The sequence below is a fragment of the Anneissia japonica genome, unplaced genomic scaffold, assembly GCF_011630105.1.
Source record: "Anneissia japonica isolate Jap-2015-1 unplaced genomic scaffold, ASM1163010v1 scaffold640_len1575945_cov177, whole genome shotgun sequence".
Taxonomy (NCBI): domain Eukaryota; kingdom Metazoa; phylum Echinodermata; class Crinoidea; order Comatulida; family Comatulidae; genus Anneissia; species Anneissia japonica.
In genome coordinates this window covers 934,063-956,581 of record NW_022684376.1, presented here as the reverse complement: position 1 = coordinate 956,581, position 22,519 = coordinate 934,063, and the positions used below count along the sequence as shown (strand labels likewise).

General features: G+C 33.2%; 2 protein-coding genes across 5 annotated transcripts in view; one reads left to right on the top strand and one right to left on the bottom strand.

Moving 5' to 3' along the window:
- The window catches only part of LOC117104919, a 31,852-nt gene extending 21,708 nt beyond the window's left edge, over positions 1 to 10,144 (bottom strand). Inside the window, exon 1 of one of the 4 annotated variants that reach the window (XM_033245857.1) lies at positions 10,010 to 10,144. The gene's annotated coding sequence lies outside the window, so the exon portion shown is untranslated. Of the gene's footprint in view, positions 1 to 2,475; positions 2,540 to 9,865; positions 9,984 to 10,009 lie in introns of those variants that run through there. The other 3 variants (XM_033245865.1, XM_033245875.1, XM_033245885.1) reach the window with 3 other exon arrangements.
- A 76-nt stretch (positions 10,145 to 10,220) lies between these two features.
- Positions 10,221 to 21,437, top strand: LOC117105653 (uncharacterized protein DDB_G0286299-like). Its single transcript, XM_033246857.1, has 3 exons — positions 10,221 to 10,356; positions 17,018 to 17,222; positions 21,202 to 21,437. The coding sequence occupies exons 2-3, from the start codon at positions 17,033 to 17,035 to the stop codon at positions 21,420 to 21,422; spliced, it is 411 nt and encodes a 136-aa protein (XP_033102748.1). The 5' UTR covers positions 10,221 to 10,356; positions 17,018 to 17,032; the 3' UTR covers positions 21,423 to 21,437.
- Positions 21,438 to 22,519: the final 1,082 nt, after the last annotated feature.

Genomic DNA, 22,519 nt, shown 5'->3' with positions numbered 1-22,519 from the left:
ATATATACTAAAAAAAAAAAAAAACAAAAAAAAAAAAAAAAAAACAGATAAAAAATAGAATAAATATAAAATGTAATAGAATAAATGCGAGCTGGGCATTTATCAAGGTCTGACATTAATTTGTGATCATGTGACCAGCGTTGTGGCCCAGGGGCCTAGACAGGATTTTAAGGTATCATTTCCATTCAGGATAACTACTATATTTTTCCTTAGAAGATAAATATATAGTTTAGTATCCTGTGGGGGGAGGGGAAGGATGCAAAAAGTTAAAATGCGGAATTAAATCCCTATTCCAATGAAAACTTAATTGGTCATTTTTAGTATTTTAACTCATAGTAGTGTTGCTGCCACCCCTAGCCTATACCCATGACAATGTATAAAATTATAAAGAAACATTACATTTTATTTTTTCACTAAAGCATGGAGACATCAGACTGTATTAGTGCTGTACAATACAAATCCCAACTATTAATATTAATATCTATGATTAGGAGAAATGAGTAGGTAGATGAACCTATACATAATCATTCTATCTGTCATTTTTATCTCTCAAATAATATGACATTCATAGGATAAAAAACAACTATTACACATTCAATATATTATACTGTTGTTTGTGCAATGTACATGCTGTACAAAAAACAGTAGAGTAGGTTTTTTTTGTTGGTTATTAAGCTTTGTCCAGATTATCACTTTCTTTGAAAAAAAAACTGTTATATGCCCATATATAGTCATGATGTGATGTCATATGACCATATTGAGACATGTTACATGTTTTTGTCAAACAAAATTTGGTAGTCTGGATAGAATTTTAGAACATGACATTTTGTAATGTTTTCATCCCAATTTGAGTCTGAAATTTATTATTGTTATCGTGGAGATGGAGACATTATCTCTCTAAGGAATACTTAGATGCTGGATGCTTATTGCTAGGTAAGGTCAGGACTTGTAGGTAATTGTGACGCTGAACTTAAAGGGAAGGAGATTGCCAGTGAAGGGGGGAATTGCTGGTCAAGAGGAATGTAGAATAAAATAATGCAGTGGAATGTAACTTTAAACACATAAAAATATTCTTGCTTACTGTAATTAATAATATCTAATTATTAATAACATCCTATAATTAAAGACAAAACAACACTTTATCAGGTAGCAATTTTTCTAATACATGAGCTTTCGACCACAGCATCTCCCATGAGTTATCAAAATGTACAAAACACTGTGATATTTGGTGCAACCAAGAACAGGATACGGTAGCTATTAATAGAAAATACTATTAGATTCAAAACAAAGCGTATTCTTAAAATTGTTCTATCATAATATCCAGTATAAAAATCAGGGTACAGATTTGTTAATTAAATAATGTTAATGAGCAAGTTAATTTCAAAATAATTTTTAATGATTTGTGTAATTTTCACTGGACAATATATCTTTAATAGTTAGTAACTATATAAGAATGAACTATTTTTATTATATTATTATTAAACATTTTTTTTAAAGCTAGCCCAGCCTAAAATAGTTGACTCCCGGAACTCGGACCACTGACTTTTTACAGCCCTGCACCTAAGTCTCATTTCAAAATAATATTGCTGAAGCGCGATCGGTTTTAAATCAACATTTTCTGCTGTCAGGTAGCGAGATTAGTATGCAACACTGATAGATCAACAATAAAAAAAAAGTTTTGTTTGTCATAAATATAACCCTGAGTTAAATAAAAGAAATATTTCTTGATTTATTAATAAATTAAAAATACTTTACAGTATTAAGGACCAATAAAAAAATGTATTAGTTTATCATCCATTATAGGCTAGAGAAGTGATGAGTGAGAGCAGCTATTTATTTTTATACTTTTATTTCGCTAAAGCCAAATATCACCCTGGATGTGTTTGCTGGTGCATTGATATTAAAAGTAAAATACATGATTGAGATAATACAAACAATACTACTAAATATTGACTAAAAATAATGAAAAAAATATATATTGTTTCCTTCCAATTTTTTTTCAATACTATAGAAGACATGTGGGCGGGGATGATAAACTAATCATTTTTTTTTTATTGGGCCTAAATATAAAAACATTTTTGAAATATTAATAACAAAACTGCATTTTGAGTTGAGATTTTTAACCTTATAGCAGTTCATGACAATGCCAGCAGAACATTTCACATTACATTACATCAATGACACAAGGCTTGGTTAGCCATCAGTTGTCATGGCTTTTAATGTCCCTTTGTGAATTGATTACTCTTCAATTGACGATAATTTCTGTAAATTAAGGATTCATTATTGACAGAGTATGAGTTCCAGAGGAACACTAACAGTACAAAATTCAGAACTAAATTGCATGCATTAGTATACATACTTGGTACAGTATAACAATAACAACCAATGACTGAGAAAAAAAAAAATTTACAATTATAAGGTGCCCTTCGAAAAATATCACAGTGCTGTAGGTAATTTAAAAAAATGTGTACATACGTTAAAAAGATTATTTGCCAACACCTGTCTTCTTCAAATCTGGTCTCAGCAAATTGGCCTTACAGTACTTTCTCACCACATCCAAAAGTCAACTAATGAAAACTCTTAGCTGCAGCTAACCTTTCCCTTTCTCCTATCTCCCTCTAACTCAGTACTTAACATTGTCCATTAGATAAAATACATTTCGGAATAGCCATTCCTTACAGTTTAAGTAAATGGCATGTTCAAATGTTAATTTCCTGTAATAAATTCACACTCAGAAAACTATCCATCCTTAAATATCTCAGACACTTTAATCATAAAAAAAAGGTTTGTGGCTTTAGAATTTAGCAGTTTCCATTCTGGTAATACTATTAACTTGTGGTCAAACTACACACTGACCAATCTCGGCTGGCCATGCTTAGATACTCCAACTTGCCTTGTTTACAGGCTTTCAAGTGGCTCAAGTAGTTTTAGCCCTACTTTTTTAACTCCTTATACCTGGAAGTGGCTTTCAGGCCTTGTTTGGGTGATTTCAATATTTAAAAAAAAAACAACAAAAAACCAAGTATTCTCTAGTATAATCTCACATTCTGTCAGCACTCAATATTCTATATGGCCTATGGTCCTAAGAAAGTAGCCTTGCTCGGGCAGCTAAAACAGGTAGAGCCTTGATTTTGAAAAGAAAGAAGGTTGTAGAACGTATGGCCAAGAGGAAGTGATTCCAATTGCTGCACTGAAGACCCTGTTTCCAACAAAGCACCCGGTTTCATTTTCAATCTGATAATACTCAGCTCCTCAAATAACCCTAAAAAATTGGTTGGAAGGACCTGTTACAGTACATGTCAATAGTGGCATGGGTTCTCGGAAATTTCTAATTTCAAATATTATTTGGTATTAAACAAAAAGAATAAAAAAAACCATCTTTACTAACTGTAATCTTTCTACTATGATGGCTTCTACTGTACATACACAGTCATCTAGGTATTGGCATGTACAGTAAGTATACATAAATGTTTTAATTTGTGAAAAAGAAGAAAAAAGACTGCAACACAAAAATGATTATGAAGTGGAGATAGGAATTTTTTTTCTTTGTACTTAAATTTCAGTAAATTGCTATTACTATTAATGGGCCATTAAAGATCTCTGCCAATTGTCTGGCCTGCGCTTGAGTCGGTTTGAGCAACGTATAAATCATAATACGCTTGAATAACATCAGCATTTATATGTATTTTGTCGACCGTAAGGATCAGGTTGTGGAGTGATTACTAGAGATCTTTAGCTAATTGCTATTGACTGCATTCTGAAAAGGCAATCAGCACTGCTACAACAAAGCATAAGGCTTGATGAACTGTATGTTGAGCTGTGAGATAAGTTAAAAGATAACGTATGCCATTGATCTTCATTAAACACGGCAAACATACATCTCGCTAAATAGCATTCAATCACACAACATTTGAAAGTATAATTAAGAAAAACTTCACTCAATTAAACCAAAATGCATAGTATAATGCATGGTATAATGATTAAATTAGGTATATTTTGTGACATTACTTCAACCTTTGCAGATAGATTTACATACTGTGAATCGTTTTTTATTGTTGATCTATCAGTGTTGCATACTAATCTCGCTAACTCACGGTATAACATTGCATCAGTGCATAGAGTATCAGTATGTCGAAGAAAGGCCAAACAAGTCACTCTTGTAAATCGTGTTTCGGAGATAATGTTCAAAACACATTTTATTGCATGAAAGCAACATTTTTTAACAATCTGGTAATTTTTTATTTTTTTTGTCGGAGAAACATAGGCTTAGCCAGCGAATCGACGACCTACAATATTTAGGACGGCCACTTTTACCGTGACGGCTTGGACAGCTTGTCCTAATCAGCTTGGATCTGGCCTACCTTATAGCAAATTCTTTATATTCTTCAAATCTATCAAATGTTACATTAAACTAAAGCTAAATTATATTTACGTTTGATAAAAACAACATTTATTAATTGAATGTACGTTGTTTTCATACCAATATTCGGTGGAGATTCCCAAAGATGGGCGTGATTTAGTGCCACACCCACTGGCTTCCATTTTGGACGGCCTATTTCATTTTCTGGCTAAACCCCTGCGGAGAAATGACCGAAATTGTAAAGTTCGAAGGTTGATTTCTTGACTGTTCTTAATGTTTAAACTGATACATAACTTAAACATTCCAATGATTCTTTTACTACTTAAGAACTTTCATTTTACTTCTAAGTGTTAAACCAAAATCAATTTTTGCAAGAAGTGACAATGTTTTTGCTACAAACTGAGAGTACAGTATGTTTACAGTGGTTTAACGATGTAACAACATAACTAGGAGGCCATAAATAAATAAAGTACAATCTTCTGCCAGATCACTTTGTGTTTTTTACCAACTTTCAGTGACCTTGACTTTTGACCTTTTCACCCCAGGATTGAATGGATCTTTCCTGAGTGTCAATCAAACTTAACAACTGACCATTCAGAATAGGACCAGTTGTTGCAAAAATGCATGTGTACGTACACTTGCGCCATTGTTTTTGTAAGACCTTAAAAACAATTTATCCAAGGCTTGTGGGTTAAAGCAGAATCCTGCACTACATTAAATTACAGTAGAACCCCTCCTTTGGGACACCCCTATTCAGGGGACACCTCTATTAAGGTGACACTTTTCCGTAAAACGAGGGGCGATATATCTTTCAACACTGCGGCCAACTACTATTAAAGAGACACCCCTATTAAGGGGACGGAGACACCTTCTGAGTGTGCCAATGGTTAAATAACCCCTATTAAGTGGACACTTATTTTTTATCTATTGTATCACAACAAATACAAGTCTCAATAAGAAAAAAAATCACTCAGCTTTATATATTGACACATTTAGAGCAACTTATTAAGGAACTTCTAGCACCTTTCTACTGCTGTTTGTCAAGGGCGAGCTTTTGTTAGACAATGTAATAATAATAATAATAATAATAATAATAATAATAATAATAATAATAATATTTTAACTGAAATTGCAGAAAGAATTTTGAACCAAGTAAAATAATCTGTCTTTGTTTGGAAGTAGTTTGGTGTTTAATTATTTTCATGGTTTGTTATTTTGCTTGTACTGTATCTGTTTAAGTGGTGTTCTGTTCTCTTCTCTTATTGATTATGATTGCATTTTGTATTTTGAGAATTTGTCCAATTTTTCCTTGGTTTATATTTTAATTATTCTGGTATGTATAAATAACTTAATCCTTTTTAATGAAATTGTTCTATTGTTTAAAATTTATTGTAGGCTTACTGCTTTACTTCTCTGTTCCAGTGGTTTTCTCAATAAATTGAAATTGACGATTGAATTTTGAAATTTGAGCAATAAACCACAATTTTCTCCCTAAATCCTTAGAGTAAATATCAGTATAGGCATACTGCATGCGTTACTTTGTATAAACCAATCCTGTCAATTCTGACCCTTAACCATTGGGATTTCTTTTTCTTCGTTTTTTTTGTGCACTTTTATAGGATTCTAATTCATTCATTAACATTGCATCATGAAACAATATTAGGAAAATATAAAACTAATGTTGTTTTAATTACATTTCTGCTGATTTCATATTATAAATGAATTGTATTTGCCTTGAAAATTATTGCTATAAATTACAGTAGTTATAAATACTACTGTAACTAATTATATCAATAAAAATAAAATTATGAAGAATTGTATGTCAGCGTTATATGAAAACATGAAAAGAGCAAAAGATTTTCCTTGCTGTTTCTATAGTCACAGTAAATTGTGAAGCTCTGTTAATAACACTATCAAAATTTTATGTGACAAATAAATGTGATGCCCATATTTAGATGTAAAATGACATCATCATACCTATATATAGGCACATCATATTTAATTGTCACATAACATTTGATAGTGTGGACAAAGACTTATTTTGATAGTCAAGCATAATTATCGGTCATGCACTCATAATCACAGGCATTTGTTTACAGGCTATCTTACAAATTGTTATTATCACAGACCAATTCATTAATTCAACCAAAGAGGAGCTCTCTCTCTCTGATAAACATAATAATAATTTTAGAACTCATTTATTTAAGCTAGCATACTATCATAGGCCTAGCCTACTGTATTGTAGGTCTACTCATTACATAATAATAATAATATCACATTTTAAAAAAATTAGGAATCTTGTGTGCGTTTTTACGTAGACAATATCAACTAGATTTGTGATGACGTCACAGGTGCATCGCTCCATCCAGTTTTATAGCGACATCATATTCACAGGCCATATTGTAATGCACAGGTGTAGAATGATTCCTAGACAAGTTCTTTGTATTAATTATTACTATCCTTGTATTTGTATAAATTATTACTATCCTTGTATTTGTATTAATTATTACTATCCTTGTATTTGTATTAAAATTATTAATATCCTTGTATTTGTATAAAAGAGCAATATTAAATAGCTCAGGTAGACAAAGAAGAAGAAATAATTGTAGACCTACACGAAGAAGATATCGTCGAAGAGAGAACAATGAACGTATGCGGTTAGTGAACCGCTAATGATGTAACCAAAATGTGTATGCTGTCATGAGTTTCTTGACAGTTTTTTAAATTTTTAACGGCAGTAAAGAGAGTCCTATTACACTACACTACAGTCTCTGATAAACATGTTGACCGAATATGTATTCATGAGACTCATCATCATTGTAAAAACTTTATATCAACTTTTCAATTGTATACAAATATAAATATTATAATCCAAATATTAAGTTTTCTTCTGTATTTCTTTTCATTATTCTGCCAGAATGGCATCTACTTGTATCTTTTGTGAATTTGCTGGAGGTGAAAATAATTGTTTTTTTGGTTTAAAAGTGTCCATACTATAAAATCTGCTTTGAAAAAAAAACAAAAAACTGTTGTATGCCAACATTATAGTCATGATGTGCCTATATCGTCACTCACATCACAAACTAACACAATTAAATTCAATTGTGTTAGTTCGTGAAATCAAAAAAAGCGCGTCAAAATACGCGCTGTTGTTAAGGGCTTTTTTGTGTGGTAAAGAATAAAAAATTGCTTGACAACCAATACGCGCTCGTTTTGATGCGCTACTGTGATTTCACGAACTAACACAATCTACTTTGATTGTGTTAGTTCGTGATGTGAGCGACGATATATGCAAATCATGATGTGATGTCATCCATACTATAAAATCTGCTTTGAAAAAAAAAAAAAAACTGTTGTATGCCAACATTATAGTCATGATGTGCCTATATCGTCACTCACATCACAAACTAACACAATTAAATTCAATTGTGTTAGTTCGTGAAATCAAAAAAAGCACGTCAGAATACGCGCTGTTGTTGTTAAGGGCTTTTTTGTGTGGTAAAGAATACAAAATTGCTTGACAACCAATACGCGCTCGTTTTGATGCGCTACTGTGATTTCACGAACTAACACAATCTACTTTGATTGTGTTAGTTCGTGATGTGAGCGACGATATATGCAAATCATGATGTGATGTCATCATGACCATATTTAGGCATGTCACATGTTTTTTGTCAAATAAATCTAATATTGTGGACAGTGCCTAACTGTTTAATTTGTACTGATGCTGTCAAGAGAGCCACTTCATTTTATTTTATTTTTTTTTTTCGTAACTTTTTGGCAAGATGAAAGGCTGCATCACATGCTTTATGTTTCTTTACTATTCCTGAAATAGATTTAGAATCTGTACGTGTCTGAACGAGTCTTTGTGCCGATATGATAATTAGATGGGTACTATAGCCTTGATTCAGGCAAATTGTCATGATGAATATATTAGTTTAATATGCAAACCTCTTATATTGTATGGTTTATTGGAAAAAAAATATTCATCCAGTTTATGTAAAGCAAATTGATGACTTGAAAAAATGCATTTGTATGGTTGCTTGTTGAAATGCTTTCCCAACAAACTAGCTTATTTTTAGGATTTCTTGACATTGCCACAATATTACTGTATGTCCAAGACTGGTGTACAAATAATTTGTATTGACCTTGAAAAACCACTGAAACCAAAGCTAGTTGGGTAATCATTGAGAAGGTTTGATTTTATTCCTTTTTTACTATAGCATATAACAGGTTACCATATTAAAGGATCAGAACCCATTGGGCTAATTAGGCAAATTTTTTTTTATACCTTGTTTCGTGAACTTATTATTTTTTTTTTAAGATTGTCAAAGGGCGTAAACAAAACAAAACAAAAACCAAAATTTTGTTTTCTTATTTAGCAAATGGTTTTGCCAAAAACATCCAGACAGAGGAGAAAATAAAAATAACATTTTATTGTTTAAATTTACATAATTAGGAAGAAATTTTCGCAAAATTTGAAATGGAAATTTCCGATAACCTGGCAACTACTGTACCACTGGGGTACTTTCAGAGGCCTAGCATTTCGCTCTGCCTAGTTACCATCATGGATTAAATCAACGATAAAACTAAATTACTAACGAACACAAATATTTTAAAATGGAAAAACATGAAATGTTTATATTAAAAACAAATCTAAGTCTTAAAAAGCTATTTCAATGTTTAACATACAGTAATTAGTAAGATCGTATATATGTTGTCTACTGCATCTATAGCTAAGGTCTATCGGCTAGCCAGCTGCTCAGGCTAGGCCGCTGGAAGTCCCCCAGTGAGTTGTGAGACATTGGCAGCGCTGTTTCAAAATATCCGATAAAATGGTCTATTTTTGGAGATTTCAAGGCAGTGGAAGTTGTAATAAAAATAAAGTAAAAATTCCTATTTTTTCTGAAATTTCCATTTTTACGTAGCAGCAGGTGCACTAATTGGCCAAAATATAAATTTTATTATTATTCGAAATCATCATTATTGAAGGGAGGTGGGTTTGTGAGGTATAAAAAGTCATGACTTACTTACTCCCGCACCAGAATCAATAAACTATGATTTGACAATACCGAATAGCCAAGTGCATACAACTTTGTCAACTCTGTGCCATTTTCATGTTTCTTTTTTTACATAATTTGGTCCTGAATATATTTTTGTGGCATAGACCAATAATAACAAATACTTTCACATCATTTTACTTCAATCTATCGTCTTTTTTATAAGTATTTAGGAATGTACTGAGCATTCAGTACGATAACACGTCTGGTAGGGCAAACATCATTCGTATAATTTACATTTTTATAAAACAACATCATTGACAATCCAATCATCAATTAATCAAGTTGAGTTGAGTGAGGTGGGGGAAAAATTGCTAACTATATAAATTTTATTAAAATAAAAAACACTGCAGTTGAAATTAATCAATGTTTGCTCCTTATACTAAAATAGGCCTAAACTAAACCTAGGGAAGGAATGTCTATTGGCTAGGCTAGGCCTCCTTACAGTTTGCTGCACAGCCCTCTCTTTCTCTCCTCCGATCCGTCCCTGTGCAAAATGTGAAGTATCTCCCTCCTACTGACAATGTCAGGCATGTTGAATCATTATATCACACTATGTAAAATTGCTGTACAATAGTGTTAAACTTACAAAATTCCAGATGTATTGCCAGCTTATGATGAACCTTGCCAGTAAAAATCATCCAGGTGAGAGAGTCAACATGACAAATTTAGAAAACAAAGTTCACTGCCACTTTTGATGGTCCTTGCGACACAAAAGGATGATGAGCTGGGGATTCGCTACTTTTGCTCGTTCAAAGGTGGCGCCCTACAACTTTTTTTGCGCAGGGCTAGGGATAGAATCGAGATGAGGGAGCTCGGCGCGGTGTGTGCTCCTCCTTCGGACAAAGCGAAGGTTGTCGTCGGGAGATGACAGAAGAATAATATATTACTTATTTAGAGATACGTAATGGTATCTAATTTTATATAGAGGCATAGGTAAGGCTTTTAATTAGTTGAAGCTCCTATCTGAAGTTGTTGTTATTTAATTGATATTGTTATTAAGTCACAATTAAACGCTAAGCATCGCATACACAATAGCCTAGCTAAGCCCATGCAGCCACAGCCTATGTTGCTACGTTAATCATAATCGGCAAAGCCTAGCTAGGTGAGGCCTAGGCTAGAGTAGTTATATAACGATGTCAGCTATGATGACCACCAGGAACCTTCTGCGGGACTAATAAACAGGATAACATCAGGGTCTCTTGGCCTAGGGCCTATCCGACCTTGTGATCACGGTGAACATGTTTTATGCTGTGCATCCAAAACGACAAGTTTACCAATTTTTATTATTAATAATAATTTTAGAAAACTGATTTATTTAAGCTAGCATACTATCATAGGCCTAGCCTACTGTATTGTAGGTTTACTTATTACATAATAATATCCCATTTTAAAAAATTAGGAATCTTGTTTGTGTGCGTTTTTACGTAGACACTATCAACTAGATCTGTGATGACGTCACAGGTGCATCGCTCCATCCAGTTTTATAGCGACATCACATTCACAGGCCATATTGTAATGCACAGGTGTAGGATCAGTGCTCGCAGAATTATGAAATATTAGGTTGCCCTTCGGGCAACCAATATCTCAAATTTGGTTGCCCTCACAATTTTTTACTTGCCCACCCCCTATTTTGAATTATTTTATGACATTATTCTATTATTCAATTATTAAATTATTCAATTATTGCAGATAGATTTTTGGAGTATGGAAGTGTGACAAGTTTTCTTCGCGGTACACCGCAAAGTAAAATTGTAAACAATCACCAAGTGTAGTTTAATGTCAGTGTCAAATTTATACGATCGGGATCGAGATGGGCCTTGCCACAAAGGCAGATTAATTAAATATTTAATATTTATTTTACCAAGCAGCAGCATCGTCGGTATCGTAAGTTGACGACGGCTTAAAACATTTTAGAAACTCATGTTATCATAGAAAGGACAGCAGTGTGAAGCGTTCGCAATGAAAATCAAAATGAAAGTGACAAGGCCTAGACCAAGAAAATATGCAGAGTTTATCTCCTGTTTTTTAGCAGTATCAGCGGTGCCTACAAAAACTTTCGGCATCTTCGAAGATAAGCATTCATTTCATCCAGATAGGGTTTTGGAGAAGAAGTGTGAGGTTTTCTTCGCGGTACACCGCAGTCAAATTGTAAACAATCATCAAGCGTCAGTGTCAAATTAATAGGCCTACGATCGGGATTGAGATGGGAATTTCCACAAAGGCAGATTAATAGAATATTCAATAATTATTTTAAGTACTTAATTAATACTGTACACTAATGGACCTTCAATTTATTGCCTACAGCGGGGTGTGATGATTGAAATGTACGCCTAAAGTTAGTAACAATTAACAACAACTTACGACGTGATGAGATCATGCCCAGCGCTTGGTGCATAAATGAAGTACTACGCATGCGTGTAACAAAGAAAATAAAGTTAGCTGGAGCACATGTACTTTGAGAGCAGTGCTCAGTAGGTTAAATCAAGGCATAGATTGCAAGTCTACGTTGATCGTTGGTAAATTATTCATCCAGGGAGGAAATCTAAAATGTTTTTGATACTCTGGGTTTTGCTTTTCTATCGTCCGTTGGCTATATGCTGATTTAATGGAATCATATGCAGCTAAATCTAAGGGCCCTACTGTATAATATATTGTACATCATATAAACAATTAATACCTACCGTACGATCCTCTGGTGATCCTTGCACTGTAAACTGTACAGTTAAATTATTTAATCATATTTATATTATTATATTATTATTACTTATTATTGTATGCATTATTCGAACGTGTTCCGAAGTAACATTGAATGCAAATTAAATGTAAAATTATTATAAACCTATGGAACATTATTATTTAATATTATTATTATTATTATTATTATTATTATTATTATTATTATTATTATTATTATTATTATTATTATAATTGTTGTTGTTGTTATTGTTATTATTATTATTATTGTTATTATTGCTACTATTATTACTGTTATTACATCAGTTATTATTATTATAATCATATTGAAAAACGGAGACAACATAATTCAGCATTCTTTATTACAAACAACCAATCGATTTAATTGCTTATAAAATTCATACATAACAAAACACAAAAAAAAATGAATGTAAATAATTTAATGAATTCCGATTTTATTGAATTACCACCATAGCTTAATAATTCAAAGTTACAAATAATACAAAAAAAAACATCTGATATTTTAGAGGTTGCCCGTCGGGACCTACCCTTTTAAATTTGAGTTGCCCGACATAAATTTTTGGTTGCCGCGGGACGTCGGGCACCCGATTCTGCGAGCCCTGCAGGATGATTCCTAGACAATATCTACTTAGATTAGATTTTTTTAACATATATTATTTTTGGCCATCTTACATAATGTAACAAATCCACCAAATCTCGCGAATCTGGCATGAAACTCAATCTTGTGCCAACCACTTAAAATCTAACAGCATTTTGTGACGAAGTCATACCTTTTTTCCAATAATTCACATTAAAAATAGAATACAAAGCATACCATGGCATGATTACAGTGTGGCCCGGTGTCGGCCTATTAAAACATCTTCTTTTTATGGCCCAATTTTTGGGGAGATTTTTATCAAATTAAGACACTTTTTGTAAGTTTGATAGTTGCTATGTCCAGACATCACAGGTACAGTTACTGTATGCTAAAAAAAGTTTCTCGCTTCAGCCCCAACTATGGTGGGGCTGAAGGCAAGGTGTGTGTGTGACTTTCCTCTTAAGCCAGCTGAGCTACACCTCCTAACTTGATACTGTAGCTAAAATGATGTAACATAGACATCTAAAATTTTAATATAATTATTGACATCTTCTAAGAGGAATTATTAATTTTTGTATTATTTAATGAAAAGTTGTTCATGAAGACAACACCTGCTTGCTTTCAAGATGACGTTTATTGTTAATTTAAAAATTTTTTATTGTATACTACTATGATTTACGGATGCAATAAATGAATTTAAATAGGATTGAATTCACTTGCAGAAGAGTTTGAAGTAAAAAGAAAAAAGAAATACTCCAAAGGCAGCTGCTGGCATTATGCGAAAAGCAAAGCCCAATTTTTTTATAATTTACACTACTGACATACTGTACCAAGCAAAATTAATTTTACTAAAGACACACACCACCACATACAATTACACCCCTTTTAAAGACAACAGGCTGTGGAGGGAAAAAATTGTTTGATATGTTGTACAACTGATTTTTATATGACACGAAAAGTGTGTTTGACGAAATACTTGGAAACAGTTCATGAGATACAGATTTTGAATGTTTGATATCTGGGAAAAAGGTGGAAAAACAGGGTGTTTAAATGCCCTTTTCCCTAGTTTTTATGTATTCAAAATCTGTGTCTCATACCTTTCAGAGTTATTCTTCAAACACCCTTTTTGTGACTTTAGAAAAATCAGTTGTATAACGTATCAACAATTTTTTTTCGTCCTGGAGACTGGCTTGTATGGAACACTTATATTGTTTATAGCTACTGTAATGTAAAGTCATGAATTCAATAAAGCAGGAATTTAAAATGTTTTTCAAATGTTAATTTTGGGAAATAGTTTTCTATAGCCCCTTTCAGACAGAACTACAATATTGCTGTAAGCACGCCGGCATGGGTATTATGTCTGAAAGGTTCAAAACGCCAATATGCTGGCTTACTTTAGACCACCTCGTACCTTAGTAATATTGAGGCAATATTGCAGGTGTGTCAATCAACTTGGCGTGTGCATTTATGCATAAACAAACAAGGGTAAAGTTAAAACAATTGAGCGCGGCTAGTATTTAATTTTTTCACTTTCACGGGTTGTCAAAAATGTAGCTTCCATTTTTCGTCGCCATTGTTTAGCTGCTCGAAATTCCAATCTCCTACGCCTTACACAGTTTCTAAATGATCTTTCAGATTGCTGTAGCTGAAATAACATTCTGTTTGTGTAATGCTCGTACAGCACGTACATAAAAAAAACCAAGTAACATTTACACAACAACAGCTGTGTAAGGTTTGATCAGGTGCCATATTGACAGAAATCTAAGCAAAAAATTTCGCCCTCTGTGTTTTAAACTGCCAATATTATGCCATTCTTTAGGACCCTTTCAGACAGAAAAGCGTTAGATTACCGCATTATTGTGGTAACAAAGGTGCTGTCTGAAAGGTTATAGACCGGTTATGCTTACCGCAATTTGCGGCAATGTCCATCTGAAAGGGGCTCTAGACACCTTTTAGTTTGTGGAGAGTCATACTCAACATACAATAAGTATTTACCTATTAAGGCCAACTCAGACACGATGCAGCCTGACGCGATTTGTTGTCGCGTCGGGTCTGTGTGAGTTAAACGCAGACGCGATGGTGTGCTTCGGGGGCAGGCGTGTCGTAGAATATTTAAAATGTTCAATATTTCTCACGACGGCTCAAGACTGTCCCCGACGATAAATTGACGTGCTTCGCAAGTATTTGGTCTGATTTTGTTTTAATACCATAAGTTTCTGTATTTTATAAAAACATGTTGTTGCTTGAAAAAAGTGCCTTATAAACACACTAATATATGCCCATATCTAGATTAACGATGCTATTGAATTTTCATGCTTGTTCTTACATTCTTTATTCAACTGTAAACTTCTTATTTCATTTTTTCTACTCAATCATCAATTTATTTCCTGGCAGGAAATCATTTGGAATTGCCAGCCTTTGAAGCGCAGCATTGATGGAGAATTCTATTTTTAGTTTAAAATAAAACTTTAATGAGCAGTTGTAAAGAATACTGAATGTGGATAACGATAAAAGAATTATACAGCAATAAGAAAAATTGATTACTTATGTGTTTTGGTGTGTGTTTGTTTAATTTTAGTATGAATTTGTTTATTGTGAATTTACTTATAAATTTATTTTTTTATTACTGTTCTGAAAACTACATTATTTCTATTAAATATTAAAGAGGATTAATTTCTAAGAGCATACTATATATTCTTGTGTATAAACCGCTTCTCTTATAAGACGACCCCCAATGGTTTTTGAATGATTTTTGTATGTCGTGCGTATAAGACACACTTACGATGAACATGATTTCAAAAATTAAAAACGTATATGTTTGCGCGTATACTTGTAAGACAACCCCCTGTTTTTCAATCTTAGTTCGTTATTTTTAAGCCTTTTCTTTATATACAGGAATACTGTAGACAGTACTCTTTATAATAACATTACTGACTAAAGGAGAAATGATATAAAGAAGAAGAAAGGAAAAGCAAGTTTATAGCCTGGAAAGTACATCTTGGAATATAAGATAAATATAATGAAATACAAAGTTCACTTATAAAGGCAGTAAGAATTATTTGATCAAATGTAACAAAAAAAAAAGCACAATGCTCAAAGACTTATATACAGTTAAAGGTATACCAGCATGATCAGTTAGCCAGCATGCAATAAATAAAAGTATAAATTTTCCAGTGTGCGAATGTGGCAAAGACAAGCCAAACCAGTCACTCATCTCAAAATTTGATTTTTAGTTATTAATACAGGGTCAAACAGTAAAATGAGAGCTATAAAATGGTAAAAGAATCATTTAGCTCTGACATTTCATTATGAAGTTTAAGGAGTTTAAACATACAGTACAACAATATTTGAGAAATCAGCCTTCAAAATTTACGAATTTGTGCATTTCTTAGGCAGAAACCATCACCAAATGGTTAAAAAATTTTGTTTTAACATTGAAAATGAGAAAAATAACAGCATAGCATGATGCATACATAATTATATAAAGGTTAGTTTAGTGCAATAAAATAGATTTCCAAAATTTAGACATTCCAAATTTTGACACAAATATTCTTTTGTGCTGTCATTTTTGTATTTGTTTCTCATCGTAACTCGCCGTACCCTACTCTAAAAGAGTGGTTAAACAGGCTGGCAAGCCTGATATGCCCCCCACCAAAAAAAAAAAAAGAAGCTTACAGATATTTCTGATGATGAAGAGGAGGAGGAGGAAGACGAGGACAATGAAATAGAAGTTGATAGAGAAGAAGATGGGGGTAATGACTCTCACAGTATTGAGAATGAGTCGGCTATCATAGAATCAGGTTCTCAAGGTCCCTCTGTCCCCCCTTCCCTTGAACAATTTTTATGCAAAAGAGTTATCTTGCTCAAGTTAGTTCAAAATCACCTCATATCACCTACTGTACTGTAAATTGTAATTAATTAATCTACTCAAGTATAAAAATATGTACTCGTTTGTACTGATTAAATTTACGATTCTAAATAGGAGGAGTAGGCCAGTGGCTGTGTTTTGACAACAAAGCATTTTTTTTGTCAGCCCTTTCCAGTTTATCAAATTTTCTTTGCCAAAAAAATGTAACATGACTAAATATTGCCGTGATGATGTCACATTATGACCATATATAGGCACATCATGACCATATATAAGCACATCATGACCATATATAGGCACATCATGACCATATTGACATACAACATTTTTTTGTCAAAAAAAAACTTAATAGTATGGGCAAGGCGTAATAGTGGTATTAATGTAAAGATTGACAAAATGAATTAATCAGAAAACTGATGTGTTATATTTTTTAGTGTGCATGAGCAAAAATGGCTGCTGAAGGCAGTTTATCAGATGAGGACTATCTACCAGCTGGCCTTCAGAGCGATATTTCTGATGATGAGGAGGAGGAGGAGGAAGAGGAGGAGAATGAAATAGAAGTTGATAAAGAAGAAGATGGGGGTAATGACTCTCACAGTATTGAGAATGAGTCGGCTATCATAGAATCAGGTTCTCAAGGTACAGTAAGTTATAGTTAATATGCATGCAAACATGTGCAAACTACATTGAATAAAATGCAAGTAAAATATGTCTTCAGTATTTGTGGACTAAGTTATGAACCCCTTTGGTTAATGATACTAGAGAAGCAGTGAAGTAAGTTTTGTGAAGTTATCTTGTGGTGCAGTTAGCAAAAAAGGATAATTTTTAGATGTCTTTAATAATATAGGTTGCCAGCAGTTATAATTTTGATGGCTGGAATCTTCCTAATCTAGAATTTATCAAAATTGTCATGTACAGTGTATTGCTTGTCAGGGGTGTATCTAGGATTTTTTCTGGGTGGGTCGTGATCATAATTTTTTGGAAGTTTTTCAGTGGGAGACAATAAAATCGATTACAGCGCCACCAGCTTGAAGCGGATGGCAGGCTCAGTTTCAGAATTGCTAGAATTGAGATACCGTAGATTACGTCACGCCATTGCCAAGGTCTTTGGACTCATTGCTGGTACCTTATCAATGCTTTTTCATTTATGTCATTGTGAGACCGAAGGCCCTAGAAAAGAATGTCTTTGGGAAAAATGTACGACCTTCCCGACAAATTTACAATATTTTTTAAGAAGTTTTTACTTTACTTTGTTAGCAATTGCCTCCTGGAACTCAAGGATTTCACCCACATAGTAGAACTGAATAGAGTTTAGGTCTCTTTTTTCATTAATCTAAGAAAGATAAATTGATTGACGTAGATATCTAACCTCATCCAAATACACTTGTACAAAATATTGACTCACAAGTTATGCATAGAGTGACAATAACGAGCAATATCCCACTCATGAGTTTATACTATAACTCCTCATCCATCACTGTGTTCCGTAGTGAATAAATTATGATTAGATTTGAATGAGGATAAAATGATTTGATCATAAAATTCAATGAATAATCAGTACTGTAGGTGGTAGGCTTTCCTAAAAATCGATTTAGAACTCCCTGAGGCATTTATTTTTCAGAAGGCTTTTATTTTAGGGATGAGTTTATTCAACTGAGGCGTTTATTTATTTATTTTTTTTTGGCGCAAAGTTGGATATGTACTGTATACTGAAATGCCCCTGAATTTCAGTGTAAATGTGGAAGTATTATAGTAATATACAACACATAATTACCCTCATGTGTTATTATTGCAGGATCATAAAGAGTTAATGATCCCAACCAGGTTAGAAAAAAATGTAATTCTACTGGTGTAGAACATGAATAAAATGTGTTTAGATTGATGTTGCTCCCATTACAGTAAGCTAGATTTGTTGTCATTTGTCGTGGGGGGGAGGGGGTTACATTTATTCAAGGGAAAAAATGTACACCTGGGGCATTTATTTAAGTGAGGCATTTATTCAATATGAAGCTCTAGAAGGGGCTTTTATTCAATAAAGTTGTTTTTCACAGCGGGGAGTTTATTAAAAGGTAGAGGTAAAGGTGGGAGAATAACCCGTAACTCTCAGCTTCATTGTGCTTCACTTCATGGGCGTGGTCTTTGACTACTTAGCGGCGCTTATAGTACCTAGGTACATGTTCACATCATTCCACAACAACAGGGGCTAAAATGAACCATAGCCTTGGGGTAGCCCCCCTACAGTACTCTTCTGAAAAATGCAATGGGTTCTTTAAAGTGCACAGGAGTCAGATGTGTACACTGGACCTCCATTTTCAGTTCTTAACTGAGAAGACTTGGTTCTACCAACCGAACGCTGGCGAGAAGCAACTGGAACCAGCGCCGATATTAAGGCTATAGTTAGCAGCGCCCCTGCCTTACCGCTCGGCCACTTGTCTAACCACTCGACTCGTTTATTCAAATAAATACGGTAATATGCAGTTATGTAACCGGCGGATGGTTCTTATGATTTAGGATGTACTGAAGAAATTGATGAGTAGCTTTCAAGGCGCTTTTGCTCATAAGCATTTTATTATTGTTCTTCTTTATCAATGTAATACAATATCATCCTTTGCTTGTTTATTATGTTAACAGTTACTATTTTTGTTTGTTTTATTTCCTGGTAAATTATTATTAAAGTTGTAGTCTATTTTGAAAAAAAAAAATTGTTCTTTTCGACACAGACTTGTAGAAGAAAACATTTGTTGAAAAAGATTTTCCATTTCCATATTAAAATGAAACTATATAATATAGTTCTGAAAAGAACCGTTGTTTGCTGAGAATTACCTACTGTTGTTGGTTGAGAACTATCTATGTGGTGTACGGCAAGCATTAATATTATTACTTCGCCATGGAAACCTTCAAACAATACTTTAAAATGAAGCTAATTATTATTATAATAATGTTATAAAAAGCTAAGAAATTTGAATGAAATAATATGATGATGACGATGATGATGATATAAATAATAATAATAATATGTAGGTTGATTGTGTCTGTTGTTTTCCTTAAAAATCCTCTCAATATCAATCATTATTCATACTCCATAGGATTTTACATTGTGAATAATGATTAACTTACAATTATCTTAACACTCATCCGTTTGAGCAGTTTGAATGCTTTTGACATTTGAACTTTTTTAGATCTAGAGCAGTTGCAATGAGGCTCCCAAGATTGTGGTCTGAGGATTTTAACCATCACTGTGAATTTTGTCTTTGGTCAGAGCACTTTGTACTTATGGTTGCAGGTGTCCCAAATTGGAAGAAGTTTAAAAGTACATCCCGGAGATGTGGTTAAATGGACTTTCTTAACACGTCTAACTTCATTTTGCTGTGCATGGTGAAACCCATTGGCAATGACATATGAAAATACAGCAAAAATGCAAATATTTGCTGGAGATGGTTTAATTTCCTGGAGAATATTGCGTGCTTGGATGAGTGCCTGAACCGATTTCCGAGATCCTCCCGCAACTTTTGCTATTTGTGTTGCTCTAGGTTTAGGCTGCAAGGAATTGTTTGTATCTGACCTACTATTTTATCCTTTTGTGTACTTTGAATTAGGAACTAAACCTGTTGTAGAACAACATCAATACAAACAGCCCATTGTGCATCCCATCTTACAACAATGGTATAGTCCATTGTTGGGTGGCTGTATAGACAGAATTAACCATGAGAACGCAACAAAGATGTTGGATAAAATAACTAAAGATACCTCACATCCACTTAACAGCTGTTTTGTGACAAATGACTCTAGTAGACTCCGCCCAGTTATTAGTGAATACAAATCAGTATAGGAATTTCTTTGTTAGCAGTGCTATACTCATTAACAACTCAAACTTTCATAGGTAATGCAATACAGTAGAAATCAGTGCTTTTTCTTGTATTTATATTTTATGTATCTATGCGTAACTGATCTTAAATATATTTACTGATTTCTTAGGAGCATGTGGCTTAGCATGTAAGGTGTTGGACTTGATTGGGAGTTCGGGACTAACGCTCGTTGCATTGCTTGTGTCCTTTGGCAAGGCACTTTACTTACGTTTGCCTCTCTCCACCCAGGAACTATAAATGGGTACATGGTAGAATGGTATGGCATTGAATTATGGGTTGTGCACGTACAAGCAGCAATGACCAGGGATACTCCCCAGAGAGCAGAGAAAGTTGCACTATTACAGATCTGCCAATTCAGTATCCAGTGACCAGGGAAATAATGATGCCAGCACCTTGTATAATCGCTTGTAAAATCTGCGGATTATGAAAGGCGCTATATAAATTATGGTTCAATTAAAAAAAAAAAAAAATTATTTTTAAATTTTTTGTTTTCTATTAGTTATCAAGCATCAAGATTGCATTATGTAATTTCATAGCTCACTTGTTTGGAATATGACAATGATAAAGTTTATCTTTCTTTTATCTTATCTTATGATACACAGAAGCTGCTGCCATGAGCGAATTTACAGATATGGCGCTATACTAAATTGATATCATTATTTATAATGTTTTTGCTTTGAAAAAAAAATATTCATATTTATTTTTATAAAATGTGCCCAATAAAGATCTTATTTTATCTCTCCTCCCAATAGCTAATAATTCCAAATCAAATGAAGATTTTCTTGCGTCCTTTGTGAGTATTCCCGATGGTGCTGAAGATGAAGAAGCTAAACCTAAAATGAAGAAGAAGAGGAAAAAGAAGTCTGATCCATCAACTAGTAAGAAACGAAGGAAATCGGGAGAAAAGGATGGAGAACCAAAAAAGAAGAAGCGGTTGAACAAACCACCCTCCAAAAGAAGAAATATACGGTAAGGTATTTGTAAAATAATATGGAGATACAGTAATTTCGGTACATGCTGGTATTTTTAATTTAAAATCATCTCCACACGATATTATATTGAGTCTGGTCTCTTTATTTTTGTTCTATCGGTCAGGTTCTTTATTTTCTTTTTATTAAAATAAAATAATATTGTTGGCGGCAATTACATTTGTACCACACTATTTCATTTAAGAGATTAAAAAAAAAAAATTTTCACATTATATATTTTATTTATAGAACTTGTAGTTGTATAGACCAATACCTTTTAGTGAAAAGCTTTGATCTCCACTCGATATTATATTGAGTCTATCTATTTTTTGCATTCTCGGTCAGGTTCTTTTATTTTCTTTTTATTAAAATGAAATAATAATCTAGACAGCAAATACATTTGTACCAAAGAATTTCATTTAATTGATGAAAAAAAAATTCATATCGTATCATATAGTATTGAGTGAGCTTGCTTGTATTTTTATAGACCAATACAAGGATTTAAGTGAAAGAAAGAGAAAAACACGTTCATGTAAATGGCATGCACACCTTAGGGCAATTGTCATTATCTTCATGAACACTCTATACAGTACTCTGAGGGGAAAAATAACAACCAACAAAACAATTAATTAAAATAATGAATTGCTCAATAATGATGAAATATAACGACTTGCTATGTGTTAAAATAATTAATAGTTGTAATACCAAAAGCCTTAAATAGATTACCAGCCAATGGGCATATTAAATAAAAATCCTTAGAATGCTAATAGGTAATTGCTTCTACAGAGTAGGTTAGGCAATTTGATAAATGAATAATTTTTACAAACCGTAATGAAAATTGTTGGCTTTAGATGAGAATATGTCTGTCTGGTCAAACACCTGTAAGCAATTAAGCCTTGTACTTGACTACAAAAAGAGCTTTGAAATACAATATCGGGGGAAATGGTACATGTGAAGACATGATGTCATTTCACTATGAAAAGCCATGTAATCAACGATCAATGACATACAGTATTTAACATGAACAGTGCTATGGTTTAGTTAGTTAGTGTACATTGTAAAGTCTGTTGACGTTGTATAGTTATTACAGGGTTCTTACACG